The sequence below is a fragment of the Schistocerca gregaria genome, chromosome X, assembly GCF_023897955.1.
Source record: "Schistocerca gregaria isolate iqSchGreg1 chromosome X, iqSchGreg1.2, whole genome shotgun sequence".
Taxonomy (NCBI): Eukaryota; Metazoa; Arthropoda; class Insecta; order Orthoptera; family Acrididae; genus Schistocerca; species Schistocerca gregaria.
In genome coordinates this window covers 778,640,159-778,655,479 of record NC_064931.1, presented here as the reverse complement: position 1 = coordinate 778,655,479, position 15,321 = coordinate 778,640,159, and the positions used below count along the sequence as shown (strand labels likewise).

General features: G+C 41.6%; 1 protein-coding gene across 4 annotated transcripts in view; it reads right to left on the bottom strand.

The window, feature by feature from the left end:
- Positions 1–2,860: 2,860 nt before the first annotated feature.
- LOC126299451 (putative sodium-coupled neutral amino acid transporter 11) overlaps positions 2,861–15,321 on the bottom strand; it is a 58,373-nt gene continuing 45,912 nt past the window's right edge. For all 4 annotated transcript variants that reach the window (XM_049991364.1, XM_049991365.1, XM_049991362.1 and 1 more), the window contains one exon: positions 2,861–3,980. In XM_049991364.1, coding sequence (XP_049847321.1) covers positions 3,756–3,980 — 225 coding nt within the window. In that variant the 3' untranslated portion in view covers positions 2,861–3,755. The remainder of the gene's footprint in view (positions 3,981–15,321) is intronic.

Below are 15,321 nucleotides of genomic sequence, written 5' to 3'. Positions count from 1 at the left end.
TATTTAGCAGCATGTTTGCTCCTGGTACGAGAGAATTAGCCCTCTACATTTATGATAGACGCCCAGGGGACACCGGGATGTGTAGAAATTAGTAAGTGAAACACACCCTACATGGATGCCTCTCTCATGACTCCCATCACTTCAATTGTGGCGCTATTAAAACAAATTTAGCACAACAAATTCTTTCGCAAAAAACTGAAGTGTATGCTTTACAACACATTATATGTCAACTTAAAAGAAAACCTCATTTTCTGAGTACTCATGAAAAAAAGGTCTAACCTTTCATGTCATAAAAAGAAATCATGCAATGTCGAAAGAAATAAAAGAAGTTGCCTTTGATAATCGGAATTTCCCCGATATTATCGCATTTTTGCTATTTATGGGAAATTATACAGCACTTCAAGCAGTATCCAGGTTTTTCTGGGCAGGTTGTACACTCTTATGGTATATCAGTGTGCTTGCCTTCTTCCGCGCACTTCTTACACTGCTTCTTCATAACTTGCTTCTTCCCTGCAGTAGCTTCCTGCTTTTGCACAACACATGTTCGTGATGTTTCTTGCTCTCATTTTGTGGAACGTCCAATGGTGGAAGGAAGCCCTTTATAATGTTCATTCTGTAATCGTACAAGGTCATTTTATTTCCTGATTATTTGTTGTACAGATATTGAGAATGGAAATCTAGCATGTCAATGGCATGAAAGAATAGTTTTTTCAGCCAGCGGATAGTCGTTCGTTCACATAAATAATCCAAAGAATTGTCGATTCATCTATTGATAAATCTCTTCCCGGGTAACACACTTTAGACAGTCTCGTGTGAAAATAATCTGATGTAGATCGTATCTTATAGCAACGATCGTCTGGTTTCGGGTTTCCTGGAAGTGAATTTTTTGCAAAATGCAGAGAGCGTAATATGATCAAATACTGGTCTCTGCCAATACTTATCGCTGTTCCCCAATTCTCAAACACCGGTTCTTTCTTCCAGTAGTCTTGTAATCGCGGATATTTGACGTTACCCATATGTAATGAAACTCCCAGAAAAACTAGTAATCACGCTGAAACTCGACAGTAATCAGACAGTGAGTGCAGACGCTTATCAGCATCAGCCGCACTGGCTCGTAGCTGGTTTTGACACTTAAGTGTCAGTTGCAGCGACAGTTATAAGGATTAAGGATATCTCCAAACCATAACTGAAATAACTAACAACTGTAGTTTGGATCAGTATATGCTTTCTTGAACCACGGAGTAACATTGTAGGAGCAGGACCTGCCAAATTAATATGAAAAAGGGTTTTATACTGCAGGAGGGCCTTGATGATCATAGTGAAAGTAAAACTAGAAACATTTTGCAAAATCCTTTTCACTAGCTTTAATATTCTCAGAGTTTATGGCATGTATATACTATATATTATAATGTTAGTGGATCGAGACACTGAGGTAACAAACACAAACACGAATTCACAACTAAGATAGGTGGAAATTAGTTTTTCATGTGGTTAACATAAGATTGACATTAGCAGCAAAAATTCCTTATGCTAAAGGAGTGTTTCTACATACTTTGCTATGAGTGTTGACTGGAGATACTTAAATGGCAACTTAAACTGTAACTTATTCTTGAATGTCCACATAACTTTGAATTAACATGAATAATATACATTTTATAACAATCCTGTCATTGTAATAAATTTTGTACTAAATTGCATATAAAAACTGTTACAGAATTGAGTGATTTATTGTCATTCAAATTACATTACAGCACAAAAGAGAGAGAGAGAGAGAGAGAGAGAGAGAGAGAGAGAGAGAGAGAGAGAGAGAGAGAGAGAGAGAGAGAGAGAGAGAGAGAGAGAGAGAGCGCTTGTGTGTGCACGCATTGACCATTAAGGTCCAGAAACCAAGTTAATTATTCAGTGGACTATATCCGAGTCCCATTATCAATACACTTCGTACAGGCCATTTTGAGAATGCAAACTTAGTTTTTAAAGTTAATCTTTTTATCTACCTCTTCAGGTAAAAGTTTAAACTTCCGAGTTCACCAAAGCCTTAACAGCATTATAATACTATAATGGTGGTGTACACAGCAATACTACAGTGCTGTATCAACAAATTTCTAAGTAGATATTTATTTTCATATCTTTCAATAACACAGCACAGTGGTTGACAGGAAACAAGCTAATCAATCTGATGAAGGTAGTGTATAGCATGTAGTACATCTTAAAAACTTGTGCATTATAAATGTGTGTGTAAACTTTATATATTTTCTAGCTCATAAACATGGTCTGTCCTACAGTAAAAGTACACAAATATGATCAAAATGAAATTTACAGACCTATAAAATCATAACAGCTGTTTTTTCACTGTGATGTTTCAAACAATCACAAGATGCTTTTCTATTATTAATTTTTTTAGAATGTTTCTCGTGGAGAAAATCACTGGTCTTGGTAACATTTTCAAAATTGAATTAAGAATAGTCTTGACTGTCAAGACAGTTTTTAATTCAGTTTTAAAGCTTATCTATTAGCTGATGTATTTATAGTCAGAAAATATAACTTAAGTCCAAGGAGCTTCCCATATTTTCCAATAACTTTCTTGTATTAAGAAAACACCCAAAAATAACTGCATTTATAAAAACTTCATGCAAAAAGTGATACACATAACTATCTAGCACTCTTTTTACAGGTTATTATAAAATACACATGATCATTTGTAGATAACTGCACGTAACATACTACAGACTATCGAAGGGGGGCGGAGGGGGGGGAGGGACCTGGCTCAAGCCTATAGAACTAGATTTAGGTACTTAAAATATCAACTGTGAACTAAGGTAGTATTCACAGTGCTTTCAATAAAATGACACCTTTGGCAACATGCAAGACAGAAATATATTTATTCATTGTATAATATTTGTAACATTTTTACAAGTTGGTCCACTTATGAAAGCCCATCAATTTAATATATTGCAATTATGAAGACTGCAAGCTTCAATACTTTATATATTTTAACTGTAATACTCTTTTGAAAAGCTGGAGAAAGACAGCAACTTTTCTTAAACTTTAGTATTTTGAAACAGTAGTAACTTGTCAAAACCATTTGTTCTGAGTTTCTCTCAGCAAATGGTGAGATTAGAATCTTATGAAATTTATCCTTTGAATTAAAATCACACTAGTATCTGTAAGATACTTATACCACTGGCATCAAAACAATAAATATAATATAAAAAGTAAATTGCTCTTGCAAAGTAATGCATAGAAAACATCTTTATATAACACAGCAAATAGTCCTTAACAATATTTTTTCTCACAGCCCAAGCATTCTCTGTAGTTACAAACAGAAGTAGTAACTGCAGAACAATGAACACAGACTATTTCCTGAGCAAAATGATAAATTGTGCAACATAAAGCTTAAATTTTCATCTTTTACCTTCATTATTTTTGGTAAGGAAAATAGTGAGGCAAAAGTTCACATTTCTTCTCTAGATAACTAACAGAGATCACAAGTACAATAAAGGAACTTTCACCAAATGCAGTGCAGGTACAGATATATATACAACAGTAAAAATATCATTCCACAGAAAACAATTATTTTCATTCCCAGTGGCCAATTAACAAATACTGCAAAATATACTGAGGAAGAGAGATTCATTACGTGCAGTGACTAAACTGCAAAATGAGTTACAGTGCAAAAATTACAAAAAATTCTGTGATTCTTTAAAAGAAATCTACACACACCCAAGCATGTATGACAGTCATGCCAGGCGTAGATCCTAGTTAGTGATGTTGCAGTATTGCATGATGTGGCCATGGCTACAGGATGCTGCCGAATGGAAGTTTGTTATCAGAGATGCAAATCCTGCAACAGCACATAATGTTCCCGCAAGTGCTAAAGCTATAGCAGGAGCTTTTTCATAAGCAAGATATCCACCTTCTTCTAGCTTCAGGTATATTATTGCTGGCAACACATATGCCATTGGTACAGCAGCCAAAATACCCTATGGAGAGAAAAAATATAAATATTAATGGTATAGTCACAATGTTTCTAAAAACAATGTAAACAATGATTTGTTACTTTTATATTAACACATTGGGCTTGAAAAAAAAATTATGTGCACTTAGTCTTCAAATTGATAAAATTATTCTCATGTTTGTTGAAATTCATCCAGAAACAATTTTATAATCTGTCATTTGCAGACATTTTATAAAGACCAGCAAAAGTTTTGCACGAGTTGTCATAAAGGGATGAAATCACCAAAAACATCTATATGTACAGAAGCAATTTCAGATAGGAAATTTATGCATACTGCAGAGAGTAAGCCTTGCCTTCTTAGAACCCACAAAACACTTGTGCCATATTTAACCTGTCCATTTTTGCACGGGCAACAGCTGATCCACATATATATTTTCATTTCTTAAACCTTGTGTTATTGGCTGCCTCCTAGCAACATAATAGACTCTTCCCAAGACAAGTCGTTAATAAAAACAAAAGACATCTTATTTCTTTAGCTGTACTTGTCAGTGCTACAAGAAGCAGATGAACCTCTAGGTCCTCTGTGGCTTAATATAATGCAGGTTGTTCCCACTATCAGCCAAAGGAACTGAAATGGGATTACTACCATGCAATTGTTATTTGTATTTGGTTTCAAGTTAGTTCTCCAGGGCCTCCTCCATGTAAAAAGGTTTTTTCAAACAAACAATACACCATCATCTAAACCAAGAACAACCAGGCTTAACTTCTAGCGGTCTCTCACCATGTGTGTGCGAGGTTCAAATCCGGAGGACCAGATTGATACTCAATGATTTAACTTGTGAAGAAATGTTGGTAAGGTATTTTCACCCAGGGACAAAATGGCACTCACATATTTACATCATAGTTGAAAACAATTTGGTAAACAGTGGGGTGCCAATGTTACTGCATGTGGACGCATTATCATAGTCACACTCCAAAAAATTTTGTAGTAACCACAGGTGAGATGGTTAAGTATGCCCTACTATGCTTAAAAAAAAATCTAAGAGCCACAGATACCCTTGGATTTTTGCCATCATGCAATTCTTTCGCTCATAGGATGACAATGAGTCCACAGAAGGAGATCTGTATGCCTAAACAATACTCCTGAGCAACCTATCCAAGTGAGGATACAGGGGAGCCTCCTGTGCTAAGGTTCTAAAGAATATATAATTTTCAATGTGATAGGGTCTGCAGCTGTGATGAATCATCTGAAAAAATTTCGTGGTGCCTTTCTGAAGAATTCTTTTAAGATGACATTTAACCAAATTTCTGGGTAGAAAAACATTAAGTTCTTAAGCTTTCAACACACACACACACACACACACACACACACACACACACACACACACACACACACACACACACACACACACACACACACACACACACTGGACAAATTGCAGGGAGGGCATTAGATGGTTGGAAGCAATGTCATTAACTGTTCATCAACCTCTTTCATACACTGCAGCAACAAGTTTTTTTACCTATTTGTTCGATCAGAGACATAGAACAGTGACATGCACTGATGAACAATATTTGCTATTATGTATACAAAGGTTAAGTACTTTAAAACCATCTGAACTGACATCTACTCAAGCTACAGTAACCAAAATTATGACTGAACACTGTGGTCAGAAGGAAGCACAAAAAATGTATGCACGAAAGTCAAATTAGTCATGTATGTTTAGTTAAAAATAGAAGGAGATGCATGCAGCAGGCGCACCAACATATACACTCCTGGAAATGGAAAAAAGAACACATTGACACCGGTGTGTCAGACCCACCATACTTGCTTCGGACACTGCGAGAGGGCTGTACAAGCAATGATCACACGCACGGCACAGCGGACACACCAGGAACCGCGGTGTTGGCCGTCGAATGGCGCTAGCTGTGCAGCATTTGTGCACCGCCGCCGTCAGTGTCAGCCAGTTTGCCGTGGCATACGGAGCTCCATCGCAGTCTTTAACACTGCTAGCATGCCGCGACAGCGTGGACGTGAACCGTATGTGCAGTTGACGGACTTTGAGCGAGGGCGTATAGTGGGCATGCGGGAGGCCGGGTGGACGTACCGCCGAATTGCTCAACACGTGGGGTGTGAGGTCTCCACAGTACATCGATGTTGTCGCCAGTGGTCGGCGGAAGGTGCACGTGCCCGTCGACCTGGGACCGGACCGCAGCGACGCACGGATGCACGCCAAGACCGTAGGATCCTACGCAGTGCCGTAGGGGACCGCACCGCCACTTCCCAGCAAATTAGGGACACTGTTGCTCCTGGGGTATCGGCGAGGACCATTCGCAACCGTCTCCATGAAGCTGGGCTACGGTCCCGCACACCGTTATTCCGTCTTCCGCTCACGCCCCAACATCGTGTAGCCCGCCTCCAGTGGTGTCGCGACAGGCGTGAATGGGGGGACGAATGGAGACGTGTCGTCTTCAGCGATGAGAGTTGCTTCTGCCTTGGTGCCAATAATGGTCGTATGCGTGTTTGGCGCCGTGCAGGTGAGCGCCACAATCAGGACTGCATATGACCGAGGCACAAAGGGCCAACACCCGGCATCATGGTGTGGGGAGCGATCTCCTACACTGGCCGTACACCTCTGGTGATCGTCGAGGGGACACTGAATAGTGCACAGTACATCCAAACCGTCATCGAACCCATCGTTCTACCATTCCTAGACCGGCAAGGGAACTTGCTGTTCCAACAGGACAATGCACGTCCGCATGTATCCCGTGCCACCCATCGTGCTCTAGAAGGTGTAAGTCAACTACCCTGGCCAGCAAGATCTCCGGATCTGTCCCCCATTGAGCATGTTTGGGACTGGATGAAGCGTCGTCTCACGCGGTCTGCACGTCCAGCACGAACGCTGGTCCAACTGAGGCGCCAGGTGGAAATGGCATGGCAAGCCATTCCACAGGACTACATCCAGCATCTCTACGATCGTCTCCATGGGAGAATAGCTGCCTGCATTGCTGCGAAAGGTGGATATACACTGTACTAGTGCCGACATTGTGCATGCTCTGTTGCCTGTGTATGTGCCTGTGGTTCTGTCAGTGTGATCATGTGATGTATCTGACCCCAGGAATGTGTCAATAAAGTTTCCCCTTCCTGGGACAATGAATTCAAGGTGTTCTTATTTCAATTTCCAGGAGTGTATACTGGACCTGTCTATTAATGGAGAACAATTCTCATTATGGATTAAATCCAATTCTGCCATGTCAGGAGAAGTAACAGTTTATGATGATAACAATGATAACAAATGGCTACAAGGGTAGCGAGGGCTATGTGGAAGGGGCTGGGTAGTTTTTTTTTTAAGTTAGAGGGCCTCAGGGAAACACAGAAAGGGCATCTGTCTAAAAGGGGACAGGTAAAACACAGTTACTTGTAGAAATGATCAGTATTATAGTTGTAAATTGTTGTAGCTGTGTTAGGAAAGAACCAGAGCTCCAAGCCCTAATGGAAGGCACTGAAGTTCAAACACTTATAGGTACAGAAAGCCAGAAGTAAGTTCAGCCAAAATTTTTCCAAACGATCCAGATTAGATTAGTTGTCGTTCCATAGATCCGTGTTGAGGAGATCCTCGTGGATGTGGAACATGTCACTTTTTTTTAGCTGAAATAACAATACTAATAGTATAAATATATACAACACATCATTTGTTTCTATTTAAAAAATTCGTCAATGGAGTAGAAGGAGTTGGCCACTAGTAAGTCTTTCAGTCTCCTTTTAATACTGATCTCTATTTGTAACTAAATTTTTTATGTCTGCTGGCAAATTATTGAAGATGAGTGTTCCTGAGTAGTGGACCCCTTTTTGAACTAAAGTGCTTTTAAGTCCTTGTGCAGATCATATTTGTTCCTGGTATTGTATGTATGAACTGAGCTGTTTGTTGGAAAGAGATATATTATTTAGGACAAATTTCATTAAGGAGTAAATATACTGAGAGGCAGTAGTTAGTATACCCAGCTCTTTGAAGAGGTTTCTATAAGATGTCCGTGAGTTTACTCCACGAATAATACGTACTACACGCTTTTGGACTCTGAAAGCTTTTGTTTGACTTGAAGAGTTACCCCAAAATATTATACCATATGACATTATGGAATGAAAGCAGCAAAGTATGCAAGCTTTTTCACTTTTATGTCGCCTATGTCTGCTAACACTAATTGCAAATACAGATTTGTTAAGGCGTTTCTGCAGTTCTGTGGTGTGCTCCTCCCAACTGAATTTATTATCAAGTTGTAATCCCAGGAATTTAAGACTGTCAACCTCTTCTATCTGCTCTTCTTCGTACTTTATGCATATGCTGGGTGGGAAGCTCTTACAGGTTCTGAATTGCATATAGTGAGTCTTTTCGAAGTTAATGTCAGTGAGTTGGCTTTAAACCATTTATTAATATCCATGAAAATATTAGCAGATCTTTCTAGAACTACACTTGACATACTATTTATTGCAATACTCGTGTCATCTGCAAACAAAACGAACGCTGCTTCTGGCAGTGTAACTGATGAGAGATCATTAATGTACACAAGAAAAAGCAATGGCCCTAAGATGGATCCTTGTGGGACACCACATGTAATTTCTTCCCATTCTGATGATTACCGATGACTTAATTCACTAGTCCCTTGCACTGACACCCTTTGTTTCCTGTTAGCGAGGTATGACTAACCATTTTGAGTTCAGAAAGAATAGCTTAAATACCGTTGGTGGTGGAGTATTTATTGCTGTCAGAAGTAGTTTGCCTTGTAGTGAAATTTAAGTAGATAGTTCCTACAAAATAGTATGCGTAGAGGTTATACTTGACAACCTGATTAAACTATTAATTGGATGGTTTTACTGACCCCCCCCCCCCCCCCCCCAACTCAGATGATATAGTTGCTGAACCGTTCAAAGAAAACTTGAGTCTCATTTCAAATAGGTACGCCACTCATACAGTTATAGTCGGTGGTGACTTCAATCTGCCCTCAATTATACTGAAAAAATTATAAATTTAAAGCTGGCAGCAGGCATAAAACATCATCTGAAATTGTACTGACTGCTTTCTCAGAAAATGATTTTGAACAATTAGTTCATGAGCCCACTAAGTGCAAATGGTTACGAAAGCATAATTGAGCTCTTAGCAACAAATAATGTGGGACAAACAGTGAGTATCTTGATGAATACAGGGATTAGCGACCAAAAGGCAGTTGCTGCTAGGCTGAATACCATAACACCCACAACCATAAAATAGAAATGCAAGGTATATCTATTTAAAAAGCTCATAAAAATGCTCTTAATGCCTTTTTAAGAGTGTGTCCATTCCTTCCAATCTGATCATGTAAGTGTAGAAAAAATGTGGAATGATTTCAGAGAGATAGTATTGACAGCAATTGAGAGATATACACCACATAAATTAATAAGCGTTGGTACTGATCCCCCATGGTACACAAAACTGGTCAGATCGCTGTTGCAGAAACAGTGAAAACAGCATGCCAAATTTAAAAGAACGCAAAATCCCCAAGACTGGCAAAGTTGTACAGAAGTTCAAAATATAGTACATACTTCAATGCAAGATGCTTTTAATAATTTCCGTAATGAAACTCTGTCTCGAAACCTGGCAGAAAACCCAGAGAGATTCTGGTCATTCATATAGCACACCAGCGGCAAGTCAAAATCAATACCCTCACTGCATGATAACGACAGTGAAGACACTGATGACAGTGCTACTAAAGCAGAGTTGTTAAACACTGTTTTCTGAAACTCCTTCACCAAAGATGATCAAGTAAATATTCCTAAATTCCAATCAAGAACAACTGCCAAGATGAGAAACATAGTAGTAGAGATCATCGGTGTCACAAAGCAGCTTAAATCACTTAATAAAAGCAAGGTTTCCAGTCCAGATTGTATATCAGTCAGGTTCCTCTCAGAGTATGCTGATACAGTAGCTCCATATTCAGCAATTATATACAACCACCCACTCACAGAAAGATCCGTACCTAAAGACTGGAAAATTGCTCAAGTCACACCAATACCCAAAAATCCATTGAGTTATAGGCCCTTATCACTAACATTGGTTTGCAGTAGGGTTTTGGAACATATATTTGAACGTTATAAAGTACCTCAAAGGAAACTATTTATTGACACACAGTCAGCACAGATTCTGAAAATATCTTTGTTGCGAAACGACTAGCTCTTTATACTCGTGAAGTAGTGAGTGCTATGAACAGGGGATGCCAAATTGATTCCATATTTTTAGATTTCCAGAAGGCTTTCTAAACCATTCCTCACAAGTGTCTTCTAACCAAACTGCGTGCCTATGGAATATAGCCTCTGTTGTGTGACTGGATTCGTGATTTCCTGTCAGAAAGGTCACAGTTTATAGGAATAGGAAGTCATCCAGTGTAACTGAAGTAATATCTGGCGTTTCCCAAGGAAGTGATATAGGCCCTCTATTGTTCCTGATCTATATTAACGACGTAGGAGACAATCTGAGTAGCCATCTTAGATTGTTTGCAAATGATGCTGTCATTTACCGCCTTATAAAGACATCAGATGACACAAACAAATTGCTAAATGATTTATGTAAGATATCTGTATGGTGCGGGAAGTGGCAAACTGACCCCGAATAAAGGAAAGTGTGAAGTTGTTTACACGAGTACTAAAAGAAACCCGCTAAATTTTGATTACGCAATAAGTCACAAATCTGAAGGCTGTAAATTCAACTAAATACTTAGGGATTACAATTACAAATAACCTAAATTGGAATTATCACATAGATAATATTGTGGGAAGAGCAAACCAAAGACTGAGTCATTGGCAGAACACTTACAAGGTGCAACAGGGCTACTAAAGAGACTGCTTACACCACACTTGTCCGCTCTATTCTAGTGTATTGCAGTGTGGTGTGGGATCCGCATCACGTGAGACTGACAGATGACATCGAAAAAGTACAAAGAAGGGCAGCTCTTTTTGTATTATCGTGAAATAGGGGAGATAGTGCCACAGACATGATATGCGAATTGGAGTGGCAATCATTAAAACAAAGGCGTTCTTCTTTGTGACAAGATCTTCTGACGAAATTTCAATCACCAGTTTTCTCCTCAGATTGGGAAAACATTCTGTTGGCAACCACCTACATAGGGAGAAATGATCATGATGAAATAAGAGAAATCAAGGCTCACACGGAAAAATTTAAGTGCTCTTTTTCCTGTGTGCTGTTTAAGAGTGGAACAGTAGAGAGACAGCTTGAAAGTGGTTAACTGAACCATCTGCCAGGCACTTCACTGAATAGCAGAGTGATGATGTAGATTTAGACATAGATGACTGAAATAGGTAACTTCACATGTTGTTCTTTAATTTTTATTTAACTATATCTCACACATTCTGGAATAAAATTATTGGTTTTTGCTATGCAATAGCTATCTTCAGACACTATTGTAAAAGAAAGTACATTATTATAATCCTTTCATCACAAGAATAAACCTGATGTAAACATTGCACTGCGTGTTCTTCCACGCTAGAACCTCAACGGATCTACAGCCCAGCTTTCTTGAGTACAGTCAAGTATGATAATAAGTTTACGTTTTATGCTGTGGGTTATGTGCACATAGACTTAGCAATAATGTGGGACAACAACTTCAGCAACGCATTTAACTAGGACACCACTGGACAGTCAGCTGGTACAGCTAGCCTGTTGTGATGTAGCCAGCTGCAGTTCATACAAAAATAAAAAATAAAAAAAAAGAGACGAGCATAGGAGCAATACAGCTTTGAATGTCATTGAATTTTTAAGCAGAATGAAATAATACACTGATCCCCCAGAACATGCTCCTTAGACGACTAGACGAAAACTGCAACATCTTTTTTAGCTATCGTCATTAAAAACATGATGAAAATTCCTGACTTAACCACAGGGTTGTTTTTCTGCATAAGCTGTGTGTAATGTAAGGGAGTATTTAAGGACTTCACCTTAAATACTGATGCCACCGAAGGTATTACTTACAGTCAGTTGTCTGGTAAACTCTTAGCTCCTTCCTTATCCAAATCCGGGAAATACATTTCAGTTATGAAATTGTCACCTGCTACATTCATAATGAGAATATCAACAACAGAATCTATGAAGCCAATCAGGCTCAGCATTTTCTCCTCTTTTATGACAAGCCGTTCTATATCACGCCAGCATTCGACAGCGACGAGTGAAAAAAGCTGTGTGTGTTAATTCCAGTACGACTGGAAGCTTAACAGTCTTGTTACTTCTTGGGCCAAATCCCGCCACTTGGCTCCAGATCAATTCTGTAGGGTTTATATTGTAATGGTACAGTAGCAAAGTTAAAAATTCAGCAATTGTATGATGTACTTGATGCTGTGAAAATGATTGTTTTTCATGTTTCTTCAATACTTTTTTACCTCTATGGCATAAAACGATGGACATGGTTCAAATAATAACGATTTGGTTTTTCATTATTCCTAAAAAAATTAAACCATTATTTTTTGTAATTTAAACAACTTTTATGGAGTCTTTCATAAAACTCAATAATTAAGAATTTGTATTTGAAATGAAAACAGGAATTTCGCATTCAGTATGTAATTAGAAACAAGACAACTTGCATTATTCACAAAAGAGATTACGAGTTTTATAACAACAACAAGATGTAGGTATTTAAAACCGAACGAGGAAAAAAAAATTATACTAGGGAGACTTGAGCCAGCAAATGAATAACCACATTTGGTTCACATCCTATTACACCTTTTTTGTTCAGTTTAGGTTGTTATATTTGTTCAAGATGGAAGTCCCATGACACTTGTTCAAGTTCGTCAATCATCCTTCACTCAGAATTTTTTTGTTTGCTATCAACTGCGCTACATGTTTACTATAAGTTTATTGATCAACTGCAGTATAGAAATCTCTGAGAAAACTTAGAAGCCAATTATCTCGGTAAATTTACGAAAAACATTAAGAACAACATATTTCTTCCAAGATTTTAACTGTTTCATGCGCGTGTTTCACTACAGAACAGAAAGCAGCTTCAGCCATTTTTATTTTGTGCATTAGCTGGGCAACAATCAGAGCACAACGCTGCAAAGGCTGTGACTGTACACAATTTTTTAAATAAAAATGATGTAACTGAAGTGTGTTTAAGAAAAATGTTGATGGCTGTTAATATATTTGATATAAAAGTTTCATGTAATATAACTTAGTAATAAGATACCTTATACATAAGTAGGAGCTACTTCCAAGAGCTTAACGACACAAGTGTGTGTGCTACGGCTTCTGACCAATCATCGCATTTATGTTTGTTTACATAAGGTTTATTCTTATGATGAATGGATTATAGCTAATACATCAAGAGCTTAAAAACAAGTGAAATGTTATAACAACACAATATACCTCTCATTATGCTGCACTACAAAAGGTCGTAACATGTAAAAATTAACAATAAACAAACTGACGTGCAGACTGCAATCAGTTATATATAGGATGCAAAGCAACCTGAGAGGTGGTCAGTCCATGGATAATGCACAAATAAATAAAGAAAGGAAATTCAGTACAGTTCTTTAAAATATCTGTTGTATATAAGAAAGTAAGATTTTCTTAAAACATGAAGTTTAATCATATGGAAAATGTATTAGTTTTCTGACAGTTTAAATTGGTCATAGTTAAGCAAAATGTTCTAAAAATAAAAATGGATTACAGAAATCATTCTAAAACTGAATACATTGAGGGCTTTAAAAACATTCTTATAGAGGACAAAGACAGAATAATCTTAGAGAACGTGCATACTGCCTTGTTCCTCATATTCTAGTTTTGATTAGGACAGAAGTAATAGAAATGAAAATGAATGGGAACAGACAAAGTAATGAAATGAAGCAAATTACAAAAGTATTTCAATAAAATAACAAATAGAATAATTTATAGTGGGAAGGTAGTGAAGATCACCTACATTCACGAGATGGCACAGGTTACTCCTAGTTGGATGAAATTTCTTTTGTTACAGTTCTTGTTGTGCTATTCAAAGGAGTGGACATCCCTGCAGGGAGCAGTGCACGGAGGGAGAGGGGGTGGGGGTGGGGTGACGGAGGGGGGGGTGGGGTGGGGCGACGGAGGGGGGGGTGGGGGGTGGGGGGGCGACGGAGGGGGGGGTGGGGGTGGGGCGACAGAGGGGGGGGTGGGGGTGGGGCGACAGAGGGGGGGGTGGGGGTGGGGCGACAGAGGGGGGGTGGGGGTGGGGCGACAGAGGGGGGGTGGGGGTGGGGCGACAGAGGGGGGGTGGGGGTGGGGCGACAGAGGGGGGGTGGGGGTGGGGCGACAGAGGGGGGGTGGGGGTGGGGCGACAGAGGGGGGGTGGGGGTGGGGCGACAGAGGGGGGGTGGGGGTGGGGCGACAGAGGGGGGGTGGGGGTGGGGCGACAGAGGGGGGGTGGGGGTGGGGCGACAGAGGGGGGGTGGGGGTGGGGCGACAGAGGGGGGGTGGGGGTGGGGCGACAGAGGGGGGGTGGGGGTGGGGCGACAGAGGGGGGGTGGGGGTGGTGCGACAGAGGGGGGGTGGGGGGTGGTGCGACAGAGGGGGGGTGGGGGTGGGGCGACAGAGGGGGGGTGGGGGTGGTGCGACAGAGGGGGGGTGGGGGTGGGGCGACAGAGGGGGGGTGGGGGTGGGGCGACAGAGGGGGGGTGGGGGTGGGGCGACAGAGGGGGGGTGGGGGTGGGGCGACAGAGGGGGGGTGGGGGTGGGGCGACAGAGGGGGGGTGGGGGTGGGGCGACAGAGGGGGGGTGGGGGTGGGGCGACAGAGGGGGGGTGGGGGTGGGGCGACAGAGGGGGGGTGGGGGTGGGGCGACAGAGGGGGGTGGGGGTGGGGCGACAGAGGGGGGTGGGGGTGGGGCGACAGAGGGGGGTGGGGGTGGGGCGACAGAGGGGGGTGGGGGTGGGGCGACAGAGGGGGGTGGGGGTGGGGCGACAGAGGGGGGTGGGGGGTGGGGCGACAGAGGGGGGTGGGGGTGGGGCGACAGAGGGGGGGTGGGGGTGGGGCGACAGAGGGGGGGTGGGGGTGGGGCGACAGAGGGGGGGTGGGGGTGGGGCGACAGAGGGGGGGTGGGGGTGGGGCGACAGAGGGGGGGTGGGGGGTGGGGCGACAGAGGGGGGGTGGGGGTGGGGCGACAGAGGGGGGGTGGGGGTGGGGCGACAGAGGGGGGGTGGGGGTGGGGCGACAGAGGGGGGGTGGGGGTGGGGCGACAGAGGGGGGGTGGGGGTGGGGCGACAGAGGGGGGGTGGGGGTGGGGCGACAGAGGGGGGGGTGGGGGTGGGGCGACAGAGGGGGGGTGGGGGTGGGGCGACAGAGGGGGGGTGGGGGTGGGGCG